Here is a 22,338-nt window from a genome sequence, read left to right on the forward strand (position 1 = left end):
AGAGCAGAATAACGAGAAAATCAGGGGGAAATAAAGGCGGCAAAAATGAGAGAAGATCTAGAAATTTGCCGAAGGATAATGGGAAATCCGTTATAAGGATGATCTGTTCGGGGAAAAAAAGTTTGACCTTAATAGCCCCCAAAGTATGAGCGCATTAGGGACGGTTCTTCTTTAGGTTAGTTCATGTTTAACGAATTTTCTGATAAGGTGCGATTCTCTTGCCGAGCTTTTAGCTAAAAAGTTTTCGAAATGTTTTATGAGGCGGATAATTTGGAATGATAGAGGGAAGAAGAGGTGTAAGAAGGTGGTGCAGCCAACAAGGATTGAGATTCTTGTCAGTCAATAGGTAAGGAGTACCTCTCGCTTAATTTTCACCACCTTCTTACTCTTCTACCCCTACTTCTGCTTGTCAGGATAGAAAGCATATGAGTTAAATACTGAGGCCCAGTAGCCTGAGAGGGTTCTTCAAAGTGTATAGCAGGGACAAGTATTGAACTGCATCCATTCATTTACAATTGGCCACAATTCCTCCTTCAGACTCGCAGAGCTACATGCTATCTATGGAGTGCAAAAACCCCTTTCCCTTTTTTTTAAAAAAAAGGTTTACTTACATCAGTTTCATCAGGACATTCATACAATTTTAAAAAGAAAACATTGTCATCCTTCACCAGGATGCTGTACAGCCTCTGTGGCACCCACCTGTAGCAGAAGACCTCCAGAGAGCTAGTGGGCACCATGCACTCCCTCTCCATGGATATTCAGGTACAGACATATCCTCGAAAGAGCGGCAATTTATCAACTTGGACAGAACCCTTAACAGCCCACTGCCTGCACTTGTGAATGGCCACCACGCCCAGGTCCAGGAACAGACCACGAGGAGGACCTGACTGACTTGTTCCCCTCCTGCCCCCCCCCCCCCCCGATACCCAAAGGTCAGGAGAGTGGGGCTGAAATGCAAATAGAACTTGATGAACAACCTCTTCAAACACTCAAAAGCTCCAACCTCTCAAAACAGACTCCTCTAGGCTGCAGAAATGCCAGGCAACCTGGGAATCCATGAATCAACTTGAAAATCTGTGCATGGTACTGCTCTGTGCAACACTCTCCACCCCAGGACCCAATGTTATGCTTAGGGATTTCACTCAGTGAGAGCAATTGCAGATGGCTATTCCTCAGACTGGAGGAAATATCATGGTGTTCCCCAGAGATCAGTGCTGGGACCAATGATTTTCTTAATACATATCAATGACTTGTACTCAGATATAGAGGGCATAGTTTTCAAATGTGCAGATGATACAAAACTGGGAAGCACAGTGAATTGCAAGGAGTAAAACAGGACATAGACAGGCTGGTGGATTGGCAGTCTTATGGCAGCTAAAATTTAACACTGAAAAATGCTAAATGGGACATATCAGTAGGAAAAATGAGGAGTGGCTTTATAAACTAGAGGATTCAGTTCTAAAAGCAGTACAAGAACTCATGGGTGTATATGCAAGAATTGCTGAAAATGGCTGTGCTGGTTGAAAAACAAATGAGATCTTGGGCTTCATAAACAGAGGCAAAGTTATAAGATCAAAGAGTTCGGGAGTCTGTTGGTGGCGCACGATGGATTAAGTCATAACTTGGCTTTGGTTCAGGCACTTTTCAATCTATTATTTACCACCCTTTAATAAGCCTTTTACAATACTGGCACAAGTTTAATCTTGATTTTTAACTGTGAAAATGACCACCAGATCTAAAGCCTCTGCTAATGGTAAAGGTATTGGAGACCAACCTACTTTGGAAGCTATTTCTAATCTGGACAGAAAGTTTGATCAGAGCTTTGCCGAATTGAAGTCTATTTTAAAAGACTTTGAAGAAAAACAAAATACTCATCCAGGAGAATGCCAAACAAAGGCAATTAATTGCTGAACTCGACCAAGCTGGTAAAGAGAGAGATGCCAAACTCCACTCACTTGAAAAAGGCTTAATTACGACCAAGCAAAACCTGGAAAAGCAACAACAGAGGATCATCAACCTGGAAGGACGCAGCAGGAGGAAAAATTTAAGGATCATCAATTTTCCAGAAAATACCGAGACTGATAACCCTACGGAATTCTTCTCTAATCTTTTGGTCGATGTTTTTGGTTCCGAAATGTTCCCTCTTCAGCCCATTTTGGATAAGGCTCATAGAGCATTAAGATCTAAACCTGCTCCAGATCAAAAACCTTGGCCAGTAATACTGAGATTCCATTTTGTCAGTGTCAAGGAACTCCTGATTCGTACCGCTCGTAGATGTGGAATGATTCAATTTAAACAATGGAAGTTTTGAATAGTTGAAGATTACACCCCAGAAGTTATGAAAGAAAGGCTGACCTACAAACCAATTATGGCTCGTCTTTATCAAAGCAATTATCATCTTGCATTATTATTCCCAGCAAGGCTGCGAATTACACTGCCTGATAAATCTCGTAAATGCTTTAAATCTATTGAAGAAGCCAAGAATTTTCTTTTGAGTTAGCTTTTAATTTTAGAAGCTAAGAAATTGCGGAAGAGACAGTGTTTTTCCTTTGATTTACTACCTACTTGTTTTATTATCTAATTAATTTTTAGATTTAAACCGTTCTCTTTTCTTTTAATATTTTTAATGTTTTGTTTTAATAACAATTAAGAATTTAACAAAATGACTGATCGTTTGCTTTCTTTTCGAAATAATTATTAAACCGTATTTTTTAACTGTCGGCTGTTAACACCCTTTGGCTCTGTTTCAATCTCACAACTATGTTGTGAGTTCGTTATCTCTGTTTGTATTATGTTGTTCATTTTTAGACAAAACATGGGTGGTTTATATATTTTTTCAATTTGGACTACTGCCACCAATAGAACAGGGGTTAGTTCTATTAGAGGGTAGCTTACTGGCTGCCTATTGGCCAGTTTTCGGGCTGTTGGGGGAGGGGGGTGGGGTTGTTTTTACGTTTTTTTCTTCTGGGCTAAACTACAAATTTTTCTAAATTGTCATCACATCTGTTTCCTCCTTGAATATTTTCTTCACTTCTTCCTGTTGGTAAGATTCGGAAATAATCAAGATTAACCCTTTACATACCATATTTTTTAATCTGTTAAAATGGATAAGACTATTAATTTTATTTCATGGAATGTTAACAGCTTAAATAATCCACTTAAATGCAAGAAGATTTTTAAAGTTTTTCATAGATTAAATGCTCAGATTATTTTCGTTCAGGAGACTCACATCAGGAGGAAAGATAGTCAACGTTTTTTTAGATTTTGGAGGGGTCAACAGTTCCATTCGAATTCACAAGCAAACATGAAAGGAGTTTCTATTTTTATAGACTCAATTTCGTTTGTTCATCATGAGACAATATCAGACCCAAATGGTAGATTTTTATTAATTACTGGTCTGCTTCATAATAAAAAAGTTGTTATGGTTAATGTTTATGCACCCAATGTAGATCACCCTGAATTTTTTAAACATCTATTTGCATTTTTTCCTAATTGAAATGAATACACTCTGATTATGGGTGAAGATTTTAACTGTCGTCTAAACCCTTCCATGGATAGATCTGTATCAAATCCTGCACTTCCAAACAAATCCGCTGTCTTTATTAATTCCTTTTTAGTTGAATCTGGAATTTTAGATGTTTGGAGATTTCTACACCCATATGATAAAGAATTTTCATTCTTTTCTCATGTTTACCATAACTACTCGAGGATTGATTATTTTTTTATTGATGCTAGATTAGCTCCACTTACAATGGACTGTAAATATGATGCAATTGCCATTTCTGATCATGCACCTTTGATATAATCAATTAAATTACCAGATGTTTCCTTTGATGTCAGACAATGGCGATTTAATCCTTCTCTATTACGAGACTCAGATTTCGTCCAATTTATCAAAGAACAGATTTCATTTTTCTTTTTAACTAATTTTACTGAAAAAATTCCCAGTGGGATAATATAGGATACTTTTAAAGCATATATCCGTGATCAAATTATTTCATATTCCGCTGGTTTGAAAAAACGAAGTAATAATGAAATACGTATATTGGTTGACAAGATTAAAGAAATCGATAAAAAAATATTCTGATACTCCGAATCTGGAGCTTTTTAAAAAGAGAACAGAACTCCAATTACAACATAGTTTATTATTAACATCTTCAATTGAAAATCTACTACTTAAAAACAGAAGTCAATTTTATATACATGGTGACAAATCCGGTAAATTATTGACCAACCAATTGAAAGCTACTTTACCTAAATGTCAGATTAATAAAATTCGTAAATCAGATGATACCTACACGATAGATCCTGTTCAAATCAACAAATCCTTTCAAGAATTTTATTCTTCTTTATACCAATCAGAATCCCCTGAGGATCCTACATTAATGTATGAATTTTTAAGAGATCTGAAGATTCCTCAACTATCTTTAAATGAATGTTCTACATTAGATGCTCCCATTTCGGAGGAAGAAATAAAGAAAGTAATATTTTCAATGAACTCAGGTAAAGCACCTGGCCCTGACGGATATACAGCTGAATTTTTTAAATCCTTTTCTGATATTCTTGTTCCCTGGTTAGCCAAAATTTTTAAAGATGCCCTATCAGTGGGTAAACTACCACAATCTTTCTATTCTTAAAAAGGATAAAGATCCCACTGATTTGTGCATCTTATAGACCTATTTCTTTATTAAATGTAGATTCAAAAATATTTTCCAAAATATTGGCCTTTAGACTGGAAAAGGTTCTCCCACAAATTATCTCTGAAGACCAGACAGGATTTATTCAGAATCATTATTTACATTTTAATATCAGGAGATTAAAGAATATTATATATACCCCTTCATCCCAAATTCCAGAATGTGTTGTTTCACTAGATGCTGAAAAGGCATTTGACAGAGTCGAATGGGAATATCTATTCACTACACTTCAAAAATTTAATTTTAGCTCTAAATTTATATCTGCAATTAAAATGATTTATTATACACCTATGGCTTCAATACTTACTAATAATCAAAGATCTTTGTTTAGGCTTTTTCGAGGTACTAGACAAGGTTGCCCGTTAAGCCCTTTATTATTTGATATTGCTTTAGAACCCTTGGCTATTGCACTTCGGGACTCTTCAAATGTATGTGGCATTACTCGCGGACAAATGATTCATAAGATATCTCCCTACGCAGATGACCTGTTACTTTATATTTCTAATCCGGACGAATCTATCCCCGCAGTACTATCACTACTAGATCAGTTTAGTGTTTCTTCTTGCTATAGATTAAATCTTAATGAGAACGAACTTTTTCCATTGAATATGCAAACCTCAATTTATAGGCAATTACCTTTTAGATTGGTAACTGACTATTTTATGTATTTAGGTGTTAAAATTACCAAGAAACATAAGGACTTATTTAAAGCTAATCTATTGCCTTTAATTGACCATGTTAAACAATTATTTACTAAGTGGTCTCCACTGTCTTTATCATTTGTAGGCCGAATTAATGCGATTAAGATGAATATTTTACCAAAATTTTTATATTTATTTCAAGCGATTCCAACTTTTGTCCCAAAATCTTTTTTTGACACTATTGATTATAAAATTCTTTCATATATTTGGCAGAATAAAAACCCAAGGTTAAGTAAGAAATATTTACAAAAACTAAAAAAGGATGGTGGTTTGGCCTTGCCTAACTTTAGATTATATTATTGGGCAATTAATATCAGATATTTAATTTTTTGGATACAAGATTTTGTTGTAATTCAATGCCCCAAATGGGTATGCCTTGAGCACCAATCAGTTCTTGAATTGTCATTAGTTTCTATTTTAGGAGCTTCACTCCCTTTTGCACTTACCAAATTAAGTAAACATACAACTAACCCAATTGTTAAACATACAATACGAATATGGTTTCAATTTTGTAAATTTTTTGGATTGAATAAATTTAATTTGTCAAGTCCCATTCAATCTAATTTTTTCTTTCATCCATCCAGAGCTGACTCAGCTTTTTCCATATGGAAAAGGAAGGGAATAGTATGTTTTCATGATCTATTCATTGATAACTGTTTTTCATCTTTTGAACAATTGTCTAATAAATATAATTTGCCTAGATCACACTTTTTTCGATATTTGCTGATTAGAAATTTTTTAAAAACTACTATACCCTCTTTTCCGACACCTTACAAAATTGAAACTACGGAAAAAATTTTAGGTCTTAATCCTTATCAGAAGGGCTTGATAGCAATAATTTATGACTTAATTACGAAAATATGTCCAGAATCATTAGACAAAATTAAGAATGAACGGGAAAGCGAACTCCAGACATCTATACCTATAGAGGCTTGGAAAAAAATTCTTCATTTAGTTAATACATCTTCAATGTGTGCCAGACACTCGTTGATACAGTTTAAGGTAGTCCACAGGACCCATATGTCCAAAGATAAGTTGGCTCATTTTTATAACCATATAAATCCTATATATGATAGATGTAAATCGAATGTGGCTTCTTTGACACATATGTTTTGGTCCTGTCCTCTTTTGGAAAAATATTGGAAAGACATTTTTAACATTATTTCAAACGTACTGGAGATTGATTTACAACCTCACCCTATCACTGCAATTTTTGGATTACTGAGGATAGAGTCTGGCCATTTATCTGCTTCCGCTAACCGTATGATTGCTTTTGTTACATTAATGGCCAAACGATCCATTTTGCTTAAATGGAAGGATCCAATACCCCCTACTACTTTTCAATGGTTTTCTCAAACTATATCATGTTTAAACTTGGAAAAAATTAGGAGTGGTACTGTCGATCCTTTGCTTAAATTTGAAGATATTTGGAGTCCATTTATTCAATATTTTCACATGATGTAGATCCCCTTTCAATAACTTTCCAACTTGGAGGAACGGAGTTGATGACATAATATTGCTCTGTTTCTACTGAGAAATCTTAGCCCAGTTTTTTTTTTCCTTTTTTTTGTTGTTTGTTTTATTTTGAAATTTTTTTTCTTTAGTTTAGTTTATATTGTTTTCAATTTTTCTTATTGATTTGGCTTTTTTTTAAATTTATATAATAAATCTTTTTCTTTCCTTTCTTTTATGTTATATTCATTTACTAAGAGATCGTTGAATCTAGTTTTTTTTATATTTTATTGTTCTTTATGATTATCTATGCTATGATTGTTATCCTGATCTCTTTATATTACATGTATAAATATTGATGCTATATATCAATCTGTATTAATTTGAAAACTAATAAAAAAGATTGAAAAAGAAAGAGTTCATGATGAACCTTTATAAAAGACCGATTTGGCAACTCAACATTCCAGAATATAGATTTCTCAAGTATGACGGGAGGATGTAAAAGAGGAGATGACATTGAATATTCATTAAGAATTCCACTACTGAAATAATGACAGAGGATATCCTAGAAAGCTCTTCAAATGAGACCACATGGATTGAATTTAGGCACAATAAATGGGCAACCACGTTCCTGAGGGTATACTACATGCCTTCCAACAGCATGACTCGTTTAGGAATGATGTGAAGACCTTAGAGAGGATATGTAGGACATTTTTCCAGAATTCTTCCAAGAATTAGAGACTTTAGTTAATTGATAGACTTGAGAAGTAAGATTGTTCTTGGTCTAACAATTGCTGAGGGGAAAATTGGATGCATGTATTTAAAATCATGTAGGCAGAATAGGTAGAGTGAAACTGCTGCCATCAACAGAAGGGTCAAGAGTAGAGGAAACAGAGTGAAAGTAATTGGTGAAGGAACCAAACATGATATAAACAAAGAAAAGCTTTTTTTTAATGTAGTGAATGGATAGGACCGGTTGGTGGTCAGGATAGTGAAGGCAAACTCAATTGTGACATTTAAAAGGAACTGCACAAGACAGAAGATACTGGAAGTACTAAGCTGATCAGGCTGCATCTGTGGGAAGAGAAACAGAGCTAATGTTTAAGGTTGAAGAGCCTTCATCAGAACTGGGAAGGAGACAAAAGAAGCTTGTTAAGCTGCAGGGAGGAGAGGGGGTTGTTGTCTCTGATAGGGCAAAACCATGGGGATAAACTGTAAATGGGGTTATCTGGCCAATGAGTGAATGGGAACAGTTGGAGATTGAGGATATAGACAAAAGAATGTAGGAATTGCAAAATGCAGAGCAGGAAGACATGCCTGGCAGATTAGGCTGGGCATGTCATCCACTCCCAGAGGAAAATAAAAGGGGGAAAAAGTTAGAGGTTGGCACTTTGCACAACTCCATCAACAAGCATAGTATTGGAAAGAAACAAACTAGCTAACATGAAAGCAGAAAGTTGGAAACATAAAAACACAAATGGCAGAAGGAGTCCATAAGACCCATACTACACAAGTTTGTGGTTGATCCTTTACCTCAGCACCATTTTGTTCTGTACTAACCCTATATTCTTTAATTTCCAAAAAAAAATTGATCTCTTTCTTGAATAAACTCAGCAACTGAGCCTCGGGAACCAAAGATTCCAAAGAGAATTCCAAAGATTCACTGCCCTTGGTGTAAAGAAATTCTTCCTCATCTGTCTTGAATGGCCAAATGCCCACTGAGGGGAAACCTCAGCTCCATATCTATACTGTCAAGCACTTTAAAATCTCCCCTCCTTTTCAGTAAGTCTAGAGTATGCGCCCAGTCTGCTTAATCTCTCCTCCATCCCACAAATAAATCTGGTGCTCTCTATTTCAATACTATACTTCCACAGATAAGGAAAGCAGATCTGTACATAATATCTCACCAGGGCTCTACATAAATTGGAGTAAGACATTGTTATTCCCATTCTGAAATGCAATAAAGGCCAACATACAGGTTGCCTTCCCTCCATGCTTACTGCACCTGCGCATTAACATTAAATACTTTGTTAGCAAGCTTTGTTATCTTACACCTGGTGCCCTCATCAGATCATTGATACAGATTATGAACAACACAGAAATTGTGAAGGAACCTAGTGGGTCAGGCAGCATTTATGAAGAGAAATGAACAGTCGATGTTTTGACACTCTTCAGCTGGACTGCAAATCATGAACACCTGGGGCCCCAGCATCAATCCAAAATTTCAACTCAAGCCAGTTCTCTTTCATAAATCCTTGTGACTTTGTCTAATCTTATTAATGTTATTTCCCAAGTACCCTCCTATCAATTGCTTAATAGTAGATTCCAGCTTTTTTCCTACTACTGGCATTAGCCAGTTGGCATATTTTTTCTCATCCTCCTTCCTTAGATAGTGTTGTTACATTTGTCACCTTTCAATCAGTGGGAACCATTCTGGAATCCAAGGAATTGTAGAAGATGATAACCAATGCATCCATTACCTCCATAGCCACCTTCTTTAAAACTCTGAGATGCAGGTCATCATGTCCTAGGGATTTATTACCTTCAGGTTCCATTAATTTCTCCAATACTATATACATTCTTACAATCTATTTTTATGTTTCTTGCTAACCTTCACATATATTATACTTTCCTTTTCCTTATCAATGCTTTATTCATCATTTGACCTTGGGTGCTGTCTGTGTGGGGTTTGCACATTCTCTCTGTGACCACATGGGTTTCTTTTGGGTTCTCGTTTCCTCCCACATCCCAAAGATGTGAGGGTTGGTAGGTTCATTGGCCACTGTATATTCCCCCGAATGTGTAGCTGAGTGGTAGGGTTTGAGGGGAGTTAATGAGAATGTGGAGAGAATTAAATGGGATTGGTGTAGGGTTAGTATAAACCCATTGATTCATTCTCCAGGTTTTGCTGCTAATTTGGTTTGCCCACTCAATATGTAGATGAAAAGTTCCTCATGATTCTCGTATCACTCTTGTTACATGCACCTCCAATTTCTTAAGTTATAGTATGCCCAACATTATCATTGTTTTATGGTGCCTACATGTAGCCCTTTGTTTCTTGCTAGTGCTACATCTTGATCTTCTGAGCTAATATCCTTCCAATCTACTGCCTTTCTGTGTAGAAGACAATGGGAAGGGAGCTCTGGTGAACAAAGGGTTACTCTCTCTCTCTACTGGTAAACAGCTTGAGCCACCTGCTCGTGTAAGGAGTTGCTGAGCTTGGCTGATAAGGAGTTGCTGAGTTTCAAGGCCACAAGAACAGGGTTGTTTCAGACTAACTGTGAAAGATGTGTTAACCTGTCTGGCTGCACACAGCAGCCTCGGCTTGACCAATGATAGCGTGAGCTGGTCAAGCATACCCAAGTATGGGTATGCCTGTGCAGTAGGTGGACACCCACCGGAGAACAATGTATTTAAGTTTGTTAGCACCCTGTATTCCTTGAGTCGGGCCACATGCAGGGAAGAGCAGCACTGACTGTTTGCTCCTCCATGTACCCCCACTCCCGCTAGCATTAAACAATAAAGAACTTTTTCTATGCTCCTTGGTTCTGCTGTTGTTTGCTTTATTACAGCGTGGGTTGACTTTCACTGGGCCAACTTTATTCTCAAAGTTACCCATCCAATCTAAAAGTTAAGTGCCCTGGAATACTTAATTCCACCCACCCCTGGACATTCTCTCTTCTCCCCCCTCCCATTGGGCAGAAGATACAAAAGCTTGAGAATACGTACCACCAGGCTGAAGGACAGCTTCTATCTGTTATAAGACTCTTATAACAGGCACGGTAGTGTAGAGGTTAGTGTAACGCTACTACAGTGCCAGCGACCCGAGTTCAATTCCAGCCGCTGCCTGTAAGGAGTTCGTACGTTCTCCCCGTGTCTGCGTGGGTTTCCTCCGGGTGCTCCAGTTTCCTCCCACATTCCAAAGACGTAGGGGTTAGGAAGTTGTGGGCATGCTATGTTGGCGCCGGAAGCGTGGCAACACTTGCGGGCTGCCCCCAGCACACTCTACGCAAAAGATGCATTTCACTGTGTGTTTTGATGTACATGTGACTAATAAAGAAGTCTTATCTTAATTCCCAATCTTGATACTTTGTAAACACGTCTCTGTAATAGTTTTTAGATCACATCTATTTATTTCCATTTGTGTTATTAATTCATTTACCTTGTATGAATGCTATATGTATTCAGAAAGAGAGCCTTTAATTTTGTCTCTGCACCATTTTTCCCTGCTCTGAATTTAACTGGAAGTATATTCTAATGTTTGCATTCATTGTCTCCTTCTGACAGATTCTGGACATCCCATTTTGCTACCCTGCATTTTTTCTTTGCTTTGCCATTTCTTTCTAACTTTCTAAATTTCTTCTCACCAAAATCTTCACCCACTATCATTCCCCTGTTTGCACCAACTATTTAAAGTCTTATTCACAGCTCTAGATATTCAATTTGCCAGGATACTGGTCCCAACCTGATTTAAGTGAAGCCTATCCAATAGAACAACTCCTTATTTTCTCAGTTATGGTGTTAGTATCCTATTGTGGAATATTTAACATCTACACTCAGGCCTGTTTGTGCGGTATTACTATATAACGCAACACTTTTTTTGGTTAAATTCAAAGAGCTTTTATTTTACCCCAATGGGAAGTCAGTCACTGATTGTGTGAGAGTCACTTCCATGAGGTCAAATTTACAAGTGCTTCTAGACATCACATCCACTCAGTGCACCCCATTTGTTCATCTTCAGTCACTATTCATTACATCACAAGAAGTAATCACATTTTCTTATATCTGGCAACTTCTATGGTAGATTATCTTGTCTGAGGTTGTACCACCTTTATGTATATGTATCCCTGGGTTGTTTTTATCTAAGATTTTGTTAACTCTACTGCAAGCTCATTGAACTTGTTAACTATTCTGAGCCCCTTGACCTCATCAAGCTTATATCCAATCATTCAGAACAGACACACTACTATGTCAGCACAAATTGATACCCCTTGGCATGCTGTGGTAATTATCTATCTTATGCTGGGCTTAACCATTTCCTATTATCACTTGTACAATTTGTTCTTGTTTGCAACTTGAAATTGCTTAATATTAATGTTAACCCATTTCATGCCCCATCGATTGAAACCCATTTCCCTAACACCAATATCTGAGCCAGGCATTTGATTCTCTGATCTTAGTGATCCATGGTAATGCATGTGGCCCAGGTAGTAATCCTGACCATATCATCCTTGCAGTGCTGCTTTGTAATTTAGAGTCCAGCTGCTCATGTTCCTACAGCAGAACCCCCTTTTTCTTATCCACATCATTGATTCCAACAACTGGATCTTTCCTCTCCCACTCCGAGTTTCTCTCCAGTCTGAAGGAAGTGTCCTTAATCTTAATAGTGAGCAGGTAACACAGTCTTTGGGAAACATGTTTGCAGCTGCAGAGAACAGTAACTCATCTCCAACTATACTGTTCCTATTATCATGCAATTTGTTTTCACTCCCTTAGCTTCACTAAGTGTTATGGTCAGTTTGCAGTCTCTGCTCTTATCCATACAGGCTGCAAGAATCTTGTATTTGGGTACAAGCACTGAGGCTCCTACTCTGCTCTTTTTGGATCCCTGAACCGACCTTACCCATAATCATATCCTCCTGTCTACCTGGACTGAGCAATTCTACAGTAAGTACTCTATGGGAGTGTGACTGCCTTTTGGGACAAAGTGGCCAGGTAACTCTCCACCTCCCCGTTGCTTTGCAGCGTTTGAATCTCAGACTTCAGCTCATCAACTCTGAGCCAAATTTCCTTCGGCCGCAGGCTCTTACAGTGGTCACCAAGGATCCCAATGATTTCTATCAATTCTCATAGCAGTGGCATCAAGCATATCACTTTGCCATGTCTGTCTTAAAATATTTATTTTATTTAATCTGTCATTTAATCAATCATTTAATTCTGTCATTCTAACCTCAAAGTCCACAATCTGCAGACACTGCACTTCATAGAACTCTGTACTAGAAATACACTACTTTTATTTGGGACCACAGATTTATTATTTCAGGTAACAGCGTGATTCACTTGACTTCAATTAACCAGCTCTAGGTTATCCAATAAATTTGGGAGATGCAAGGCTCCTTGTTTTTATCACTGCAACTTAACAGTTAGTGACAAGCAGATTTAACTGTAAATCTGAAGTAAATCAATAAGTTTAAACTGAAAATAAAATCATCCCATTATTCACCAAAATCCACACTAATTGGATGCTGTATTCAGAGGATGCTGTGCTGAGAGCACCCCAGAGGTAGGGCATTGTCTGAAAATAGAATAACAAGTCAATGATCTTTCATCAGAACTAGGAAAAGAAACAAGTTTTAAGTTGTAAATAAAAAAGGGCCAAGAGAAAGAAAATGAACATCTGTGATGGGGTGAAAGCCAGGAGAGATAGCTCAACACATGTACTGGTGGTGGTAGCTGAAAGACAACGGTAAAGCTATATCTGGAGAAAATGTAAATCAGAAGAGACAGTTAAAATATGAAATACCAGAAGAGGAGAAAATATAACTGAGTACTGGAAATGTGAATATAGGACTGGAGGGATTGATAATCCAAAATTGTTGAATTCAATATTGAACCCTGAAAACTTCAATATGCCAGGTCAGAAGGTGTTGTTCCTCAAGCTTGGTGTTGAGCTTCATTAGAACTGTATAGGATGTCAAAGGCAGAGATGCCAAAATGGGCATGGGATGGAGAATCAAAGTGACGGGCAACTAGAAATTCATTATCACCCTTGCAACTTGAATGGAAGTATTCTGCTAAGTTGGCCCTGAATTTGTATTTGTTTCATGAACATAGAGGAGACCCCATCAGGGATAGAGGATGCAGAGTACTAAGTTGGGAGAAGTACAAGTAAATTGTTGCTTCACCTGAAAATAATGTTTAGGTTCCTGGACAACAGGCAGGCAGGAGTTAGGTAGGCAAGTATTTTGTTTCCTGTGGTTTCATGGAAAGTACCATGAGAAGTGAAGACAGAAGAGTGGATTAGAACATTGTGAAGGAGACACTCCCTTCAAAATACTGAAAGGAGGTTGGGGGGGGGGGGAGGAAATTGATGTGTCTAGTGTTGATATCACATTGAAGATGTTAGAATTTGTAGAGAATGATCCGCTGAATGTGGAGACTTGGGATAAAGATGGAAGCAAGAGAACCCAAGTGGGAGGAGAGTGGGTGAGAGCAGAAGTACAGGAAATTGGACAGACATGGTTGAGAATCCTGTCAACAATAATTGAGGGGAAACAATAATTTTGGGAAAAGACATATTGAAAGCACTCTGTGGAAAGTGCTGTCATCAGAACAGATCCAATGAAGACACAGAAACTGGGAGAATGGAATGGAGTCCTTACAGGAAGCAGGGTGGGAGTAAGCATAGTTATGGTAGCTGTGGAAGTCTGTGACCTTGTACTGGATACTGGTTACTAACCTATCCCATTAGATGGGGATAGAGAGGCCAAGAAAGGGAATGCAAGAGTTGGAGATGTGGGAGGTAAAAGGTATAGGACGAGAGAAGTTGGCAATAAAGGCGATGAAAACTTTTGAGCCAGAAATATGTACCAGAAAGAGGTGAGTTGGGAAGAATGTTGGATTTGGATTGAAATAGGAAATGTTCACCTTGTTTCATCCTCTCCTCATCCCTTTCTCTGCTACAATGGATATAATAGACACTCAACACCAAGTTTCACATATGCCAGTATACTCCTAATTCTAACATATACGTAACATAGTAAATATTATTAATGACCTTTTAACAATTCCACCTGAAATTTTATTAATATTACATATTCTCTTTTGTGAAAAATCACAATTTCAAACTTAATTTATACCTCTGATATAAAATAGAAAAAAAAATACTTCAGGTAGCTTAACAAATATATTTATTCAACAAGTGATGCAACAATCAAATTAGTGATAATGTCTTTGTAGCTGCAATATCATATGTAAACTCCATCCGTTGGTTGATATATCATTGATGTTAGACTTCAATTTCCTGTTGTTTTGGCTCGACAATTCTATTATCTGTCTGTGTCTCGTCAATAGTAATAACAGATGACTGACTGCTGAGAGAAGAACTTTATGCTATTTAAATGTCAACTGATAATGTCAGTGATAACATTTGGCATTCTGAAGCAGATGGTTGTGGGTTCCAGGGCATAATCCCAGAAATTCCAGGGCATAATCAACACTGACACTTCAAGGCTGTGTCCTCAGCCCTCTACTCTACTCCCTATATACTCATGACTGCGTGACCAGATTCTGCTCTAACTCCATCTACAAGATTGCAGATGATACCACCGTTGTAGGCCGTATCTCAAACAACGATGAGTTGGGATACAGGAAGGAGATAGAGAGCTTAGTGGCATGGTGCCAGGACAACAACCTTTCCCTTAATGTCGACAAAACAAAAGAGCTGGTCATTGACTTCAGGAAAGGGAGTGATGTACATGCACCTGTCTACATTAACGGTGCTAAGGTTGAGAGGGTTGACAGCTTCAAGTTCCTGGGAGTGAACATCACGAACAGCCTGTCCTGGTCAAATCACGTAGATGCCATGGCCAAGGAAGCTCACCAGTGCCTCTATTTCCTCGGGAGGCTAAAGGAATTCGGTATGTCCCTTTTGACACTCACCAACTTTTATCGATGCACCATAGAAAGCATCCTATCTGGATGCATCACGGCTTGGTACAGCAACTGCTCTGCCCAGGACCACAAGAAACTGCAGAGAGTTGTGGACACAGCCCAGCGCGTCATGGAAACCAGCCTCCCCTCCTTGGACTCCCTCTATACCTCTTGCTGCCTTGGCGAAGCAGCCAGCATAATCAAAGACCCCACCCACCCGGGTCATTCTCTCTACTCTCCTCTTCCATCAGGTAGAAGATACAGGAGCCTGAGGGCATGTACCACCAGGCTTAAGAGCAGCTTCTACCCCACTGTGATAAGACTATTGAACGGTTCCCTTATATGATGAGATGGACTCTGACCTCACGATCTACCTTGTTGTGACCTCGCACCTTATTGCACTGCACTCTCTTTGTAGCTGTGACACTTTACTCAGTACTGTTATTGTTTTTACCTGTACTACCTCAATGTACTCTGTACTAACTCAATGTAACTGCATGCGTAATGAATTGACCTGTACGATCGGTATGCAAGACAAGTTTTTTATTATACTTTGGTACAAGTGACAATAATAAACCAATACCAAGTACTATTCTAAGTGAACTCTAAGGTTTAAGTAAATTCTAAGTGAATGTTGCACTATCCAAGGAAGCATTCTGTGGACAAGTTGGGTATAAAAGATCCTATAATATTCCTCAAGAGTTGAGTGAAATTTTCTACAACCTTGACCAACATTTATTCTAAAGCAACATCACTTAAACAGAGGGATTATACATATACTTCATTGCTATATGTGGCACTTGCTGTAGGTAACTTGGTTGTCAGAGTTCCCTGCATTTCTGCACTTAAAAATACTTTATTGGCTGTGAAACTCTTGGGACGTTGTAATTGCTTGAAAGGACAGGACAGGTTTGTTTTATATTTCACAGGCTTTACTAAAACAAGGACTGCATTTTAACATGAAGTAACAGTTAAATAGATACATAAAGTGAATGGCCCTGAAATTAATTACTGTTCCATATCACAAATGCCTCATTTATTAATTTTGTTTTTTGAAGAGATTCAGTCGTCGAATTTATTCAAACCTTTGATATGGTTCGTCAACTACTTCGAGTGTCTTTATTTTGACGAGAGCTGAATTTCCATGGTGCGAGATGTCCTCACGGTGTCGCTCTGATTCTTCCTGTTCAACGCGAATTCCAGAGACCACAATTCTATTGTAAAGAGAATTATTTTTTCCCCCCAACCGAAGGTTCATGCCATACTTAGATTGTTGAAAGTCAAATCAAATCCATTTAATACCCCTCTATTAGAGATGCAAAATGGCATATTATTAGTCTAGAAAAGAACGCGTTTTATTACAAGTGGCGATAAATGTTGATTACAGATGTTACTGCATTTACCATCGCTGAGAGTAACACACGGAGGCTTCCAAACAAAAACAGCTCTGTGCAGTGATGGCTGGTCTTCGAAAAAGGATAATTGTCTCGTACGTGGCTTCCCTTACTATTTGAATGTGTAAAAATATTGGCTTCTTACGCAACACATTTTTTTAAAGGTTCGCCAAGTGCTGGGAGCTGTTGGTTTCTTCACGTTACGCTAATATAGATTATCCTCAATTTAAATATGGAAGCATTGACTGCACCCAAAGCTTGGCTTATTATTTTCAAACATGGTTGCAATTCAAAATAGTTTAATACATTTCACAAAAATATGCACGATATTTCCAATTGAAAACATTGACATATTAAAATATATCTAATTCCAAACTCTACCACCATGAGGTATTACTGTATTTATGGTTTTGCTGAACTTTGAACCTGCACGATTAAGCAGGACTTCGGCCTACACACCCACGTATCTGCCATAAATTCTGAACGATATTCTTAAAGGTCGAAATCAATCGTTCATAAATGTGCAATGCGAAGTACTGTATTAAACCGCAAAACTCACAGCCATTTGCCGTGATCTGAATTGCCCGGAGGTCAACTTATATCTTTTTCTCAGGCGTCTGTTGCTAAATTCAATTATATAATTTTCCATTTTAAAACTGCGTCATTAAAATGTCACTAACTTGCAAAGGCCTTCATTACTTACAATTTCTCTCCTTTTTTCATCATAATGCAGGTACAGTACTCTGCATATTTCGGCTCAATATCAATTTTAAAACCCAAGAGCTGCATTTCGTAAGAGTGCGAGTTCAATTTTTTTTAATGTGGGTATACTGGTCAGCACTTGAAGGATAACAAATAAATGCGACCCATTCCAGTGGAATTAATCATCAGCTCTGCTGCTGAAGTTTCCGATCCGAAAGTTCATGTTTTTCAGTTGGATGTTAATCCAGATATGTCCATTTCCCCATTTTTTGCTTGAAATTAGTCTTCAAAGACAGTAACAACAGATTTTCTGCAATAATCTGATTTTCGTGCTTCTAGAAGATCTAAAACGACAGCACAGAATGAGACCATTCCGCCCATTCTGTCTACGCAGGTCAAAAATTAACCAGGTTATTTCCATTTCACAGCTTGTAGACCTGCAGGTCATGTTACTAAAACTGAGCATACCTCACTTTATAAAGAATAGTTTTAAAGCATTGAAGTCTGGATTTTAATATGTCGTTATAAACTTTTATGAAAAAAGTCCACCGTTTGTTGGTATGGTGACGATGTTGGGGCAGCGCAGATAGTGGGTTCTATTTCATTATTCAACAGAGCAGTTGCAGATTCTTTTCAGAGAGTCAGATTTGACTTTCTCATTTGCCAAAAGAATATTCTGAAGCAAAGATTAACACACTGGCCAGTTGCTAATGCAGGAGCTGGCTCTGCCCTTGTCCGAGCTTTGTCCTATCTGAATTAACTCAGGGGTCATAAACCCCACAGGCGAAAGACTTCTGATCACTTCCACTGACAGGTCAAAACCTCATTTGCATTTAGCTCCCAGCTTTCGTGACTAGTAATGAAATGGAAAATACAGCTGCGTTTTCATTTGAATAAGTCATGGCCAGAGAGTGCAGACTAAACCGCAATTGTTTTTACCACACCTGATGTTGCCGGCCCTTTCCCAGCCACAGTAGATTTCTTGTCATAGTAACCAGTGCGCAATATGTGATTGGAAGAGCACCTCAGCAGACTGCTGGGCCTCCAAGGCGCGGCCATCCTTATTCTCTGCACCCCCATTTTCACTCATCAGCACGTCGTTTTTTTTAAGAATCTCTATTTTTGTTTATTTAATAGATCCTGGACCACTTCCCGTCGGGAGCAATTATACGATAAGCCATGTCACTCACCTATATTTACAGCGCAGAAATGTTTGCGGCTTGATAGATCGAGATACATCTCCAGAATGAACGTTGCTCTACAAAATCTCAACGATAACGTAAGTTCCACTCCGGCTTTATAGCACATTATATGCGGTGTGATAGATAATGTGAACGGCGCATGCAATAGCCGTTATATGATCGTGCATATTAAAGAACAATTCACTTTCGAAAATATCCTCAGAAATAAAGCACAATTCCAGTTTCTCGTGCATCTAATAAATATTTTAGTTTTTCGTGTTAAACATAAATTGTTAGCCATATTTAAATAATCACATGATTCCCATAAATGCGGTGCCAGTTCATTGCACAAAGATGCCAATGAGATTTAATGGAAAAGTACAGTTAACGTGGGTAGATTGGTTGTTTATGCTTTCGGCATGAAGAGGCAGACCTTATATATTCATGATTAAATGTTTTAAAATTTACCTTCCACAAACCATAAGGGACATTGTTGTCAATCTTTGAACAAACAGTGAGTTTTTAAAAAAATATATATAACTGTAAAGTGTACCATAGTTCATTTTACTGGACCGCAGAATTCTTTAAATCATATGTAAAAGAGATCAATCTCGATCCAATGTAGAAAAAAAATGAGGTCTAGTGTCAATTTGGTTTTACGTAAATCAATACAACTATTGCTCAAGATGATAATAAACACTTTCAAATAAGCATCTTAATTACACGAATCCATGTCTGCACAAACGATCAGAAAGTCTGGGGTTAATGGGCTCAGGGTAAGTTGACATGTTCCATACCAGTCATCTTAGCGTTGCATTTATTTTGTTTAACATTAATTTAAGATCTCTGCTCCGTTGTTCCTGGCCAGATTTGTACTCCGGAATGGAAGTGACCTCATGTAAAGCGAAGGTGGATCCAAAAGTTACAAACGTTAGTAATTCGTGTAACAGGTTACCATTGCCATGGCTGCCATTTTATTGCTATAACGGGGCAGTTCCTGTAAAATGAGAACATTCAAACCATATCTTTTATTAATATGATCTGATTGCCTTTTTTTGTCCAGGACTACGACACCTAAATAGTAGTGAATTGGTAAATTTGCAGGATTAAGGATTTCTAAACGCCCTTTTCCAATTTTATAAACATATTGCAACTCATAATTCAATTCACTACACTTTCCATGCATTAATTTACCTGTTCTTCAATGAGATTATCTTGAATAGTAAACAATTACCTACTTTTTGCAAAAGCAGACATGAGCTTGGAAATCATGTACCAATGAAAGCTTGGAGAAATAACGTATGGTAGTTTCTGGACTTTGGGATGAGCCTGATGTGTTTCTATGGATTAAACGTTCTTAACAAACGTCTTAACATTTGCAGCCATGCCTATACTTAAATGAGAAATGTTTTGTTATTTTATTGACTTGGAAAAATACATTAATTGATACAGTCTTCTCTTAAAACATTAGCATAATACAGCCATGAGTGCTTTAATGACACAATGCTTCAGGGTTTATGTGAAGACATAACAAAGATGCAAATTTGTCAGAGGAAGTGTGTAGTTGACTAATATTAATATAAAAAAATTGTAATTCTGAAAAAACATAGTTTCCTATTGTGAATTTAGAAACAGAGAGAATGGAGCACCAATCTGAAAATCATTAGAGATGAGGCAAGGCATATGATTAGCCTGTATAAATCCAGCAACAACAATGCAAAGAACAACTTCAATTCATATAGCTCTTTTACTGAGTCAACAAAGTCCCAAGATGCTTCATGGGGTATCATTAAACAGGAAAAAAAAACAAATGTTAAATAGGGGGATATAAGGACTGAAGGTGAAGCGGCTGGTAAGAGATTTAAAGGAGTGCTTTAGGTGAGAAAACAAAAGCTAGAGAGGCAGCGAGGGTTTAGGAGGGAATTCTTGAGGCAAAATTGATATTTTTCATTTTATAAATCTTTTTATTGAAATGAAAGCTTGGAATCAAAGAAAGCATCAACTATTAAATAACAGTACATGAAAAGAATGCAGAAGCTGTTTGCGACACTTGTGGGCTGCCCCCAGAACACCACGCAAAAAGGTGTATTTCACTGTGTGTTTCGATGTACGTGTGACTAATAAAGCTATCTATCTTACCTTATGTTTATGTAAATTGAGGGAATTCCCCCAATAAAATGACCAATTAAGTTGTGCTAAATATATGATACCAAGCAAAGAGAAATACTTCTGAAGGATCCATTCCAATGATGTTTTATCCATTCCAATAATGTTCTATGGATTCTGTTAATATGGTACAGGCTGTAATGGCGCACATGTAGTGGAGGAGCACAGGATGTACTGTATTTAGTACTATACCAGATAATGCTGTATTTCTTGAATGCTTTTGAATCTCAACCCAACTGTGCAAGTGGAGAGTATTTTGGTTTGTAGATGATTGAAATTCTTTGGGAATTAGGAGACAAGGCACAATACCCAGCCTTTGACCAGCTTATCTAATCATGTTATTTGTGGCTGGTGCAGTTGCCCTTCTGATCAATGGTAGCTTCCAGGATGTTCATGGTGGGCATTCAACATTTAGGATTGCCATTACTATTGAGGGAAGGTGGTTAGCTCTCACTTGTTAAAGATAGTTGCTGCCTAACAGTTACATAGTGTGAAATTATTTGTTATTTATCAAGGACTAAAGTCTGTAAGGACGAAGGCCATTAGCTTGGAAAAATCAATATGCAGAATTGCTTTGTGTGGACTTAAGAAGCAAAAGGGACAGAACAGATTAGTGGAGTGTCATCCTTCAAAATTCCAACAGTGATGGAACAGCTTCTACCAAAAAGGTTGCAACTGTATCCACATTATTGAAGAAGGCAGGAGAAAAAAAAATCAGAATTATTGACCAGTTAGCCTGACCTCAATTTAGTCATAGAGTCGTATTAGTAGGGAAAAAGCTTGAATCTATTATTAAATAAAGGACACTTGGAAAATACCTATAGGATTTTGCAGAGTCAACATGGATTTATGAAAGGGAAATCACATGTAGGTGGCGAAGAATGCATATAGGATAATCACCTTCATTAGCTGGGCATAGGATGAAAGATCGTGAAGGTCAAGATACAACTTTATAAAACTTTGGTTTGGCCACGGCAGGAATATTGTGTGCAGTTCTGGTCGCTACACAACAGAAAGAAAGTGATTGCACTGGAAAGGGTGCAGAGGAGATTTACCAGGATGTTGTTTCGGATGGAACTTTTTAGTTATGAAGGTTTCCAATGGCAGAGCCTGGTCATGCTGAGATTCCCCTACATTATGCTGGGAAATAAATCTCTCAGATTCCTTGCATGCCAGCCCCAGCCCTGGCATTGATTTGGAGTCCTCATATATTTGAGTAGGGATTCCCATCGTGGAGCTAAGGAGGAAAAAGGTAAATTCCTCTTTAAAGATAACTTCTGAAGGATAATTTAAGGATTTTTTTAGTTTAATTTTACCTTAATCTTTTGAATTGATTCTTGGTATTTTTATTTGGATTTATTTATTATTTATAAATAAAATATTTTTCATTTAT

The 22,338-nt window shown here is 37.6% G+C and overlaps 1 protein-coding gene across 1 annotated transcript in view; it reads left to right on the forward strand.

Moving 5' to 3' along the window:
- The first annotated feature begins 18,340 nt into the window (after positions 1 to 18,340).
- Positions 18,341 to 22,338, forward strand: part of LOC127571963 (endothelin-converting enzyme 2-like) — a 124,959-nt gene continuing 120,961 nt past the window's right edge. The window contains exon 1 of the mRNA XM_052018742.1: positions 18,341 to 18,877. Within this exon, the coding sequence (XP_051874702.1) occupies positions 18,845 to 18,877 (33 nt within the window). The 5' untranslated portion in view covers positions 18,341 to 18,844. The remainder of the gene's footprint in view (positions 18,878 to 22,338) is intronic.

This window comes from Pristis pectinata, chromosome 6 (assembly GCF_009764475.1).
Source record: "Pristis pectinata isolate sPriPec2 chromosome 6, sPriPec2.1.pri, whole genome shotgun sequence".
In the NCBI taxonomy this organism is placed as follows: Eukaryota; Metazoa; Chordata; class Chondrichthyes; order Rhinopristiformes; family Pristidae; genus Pristis; species Pristis pectinata.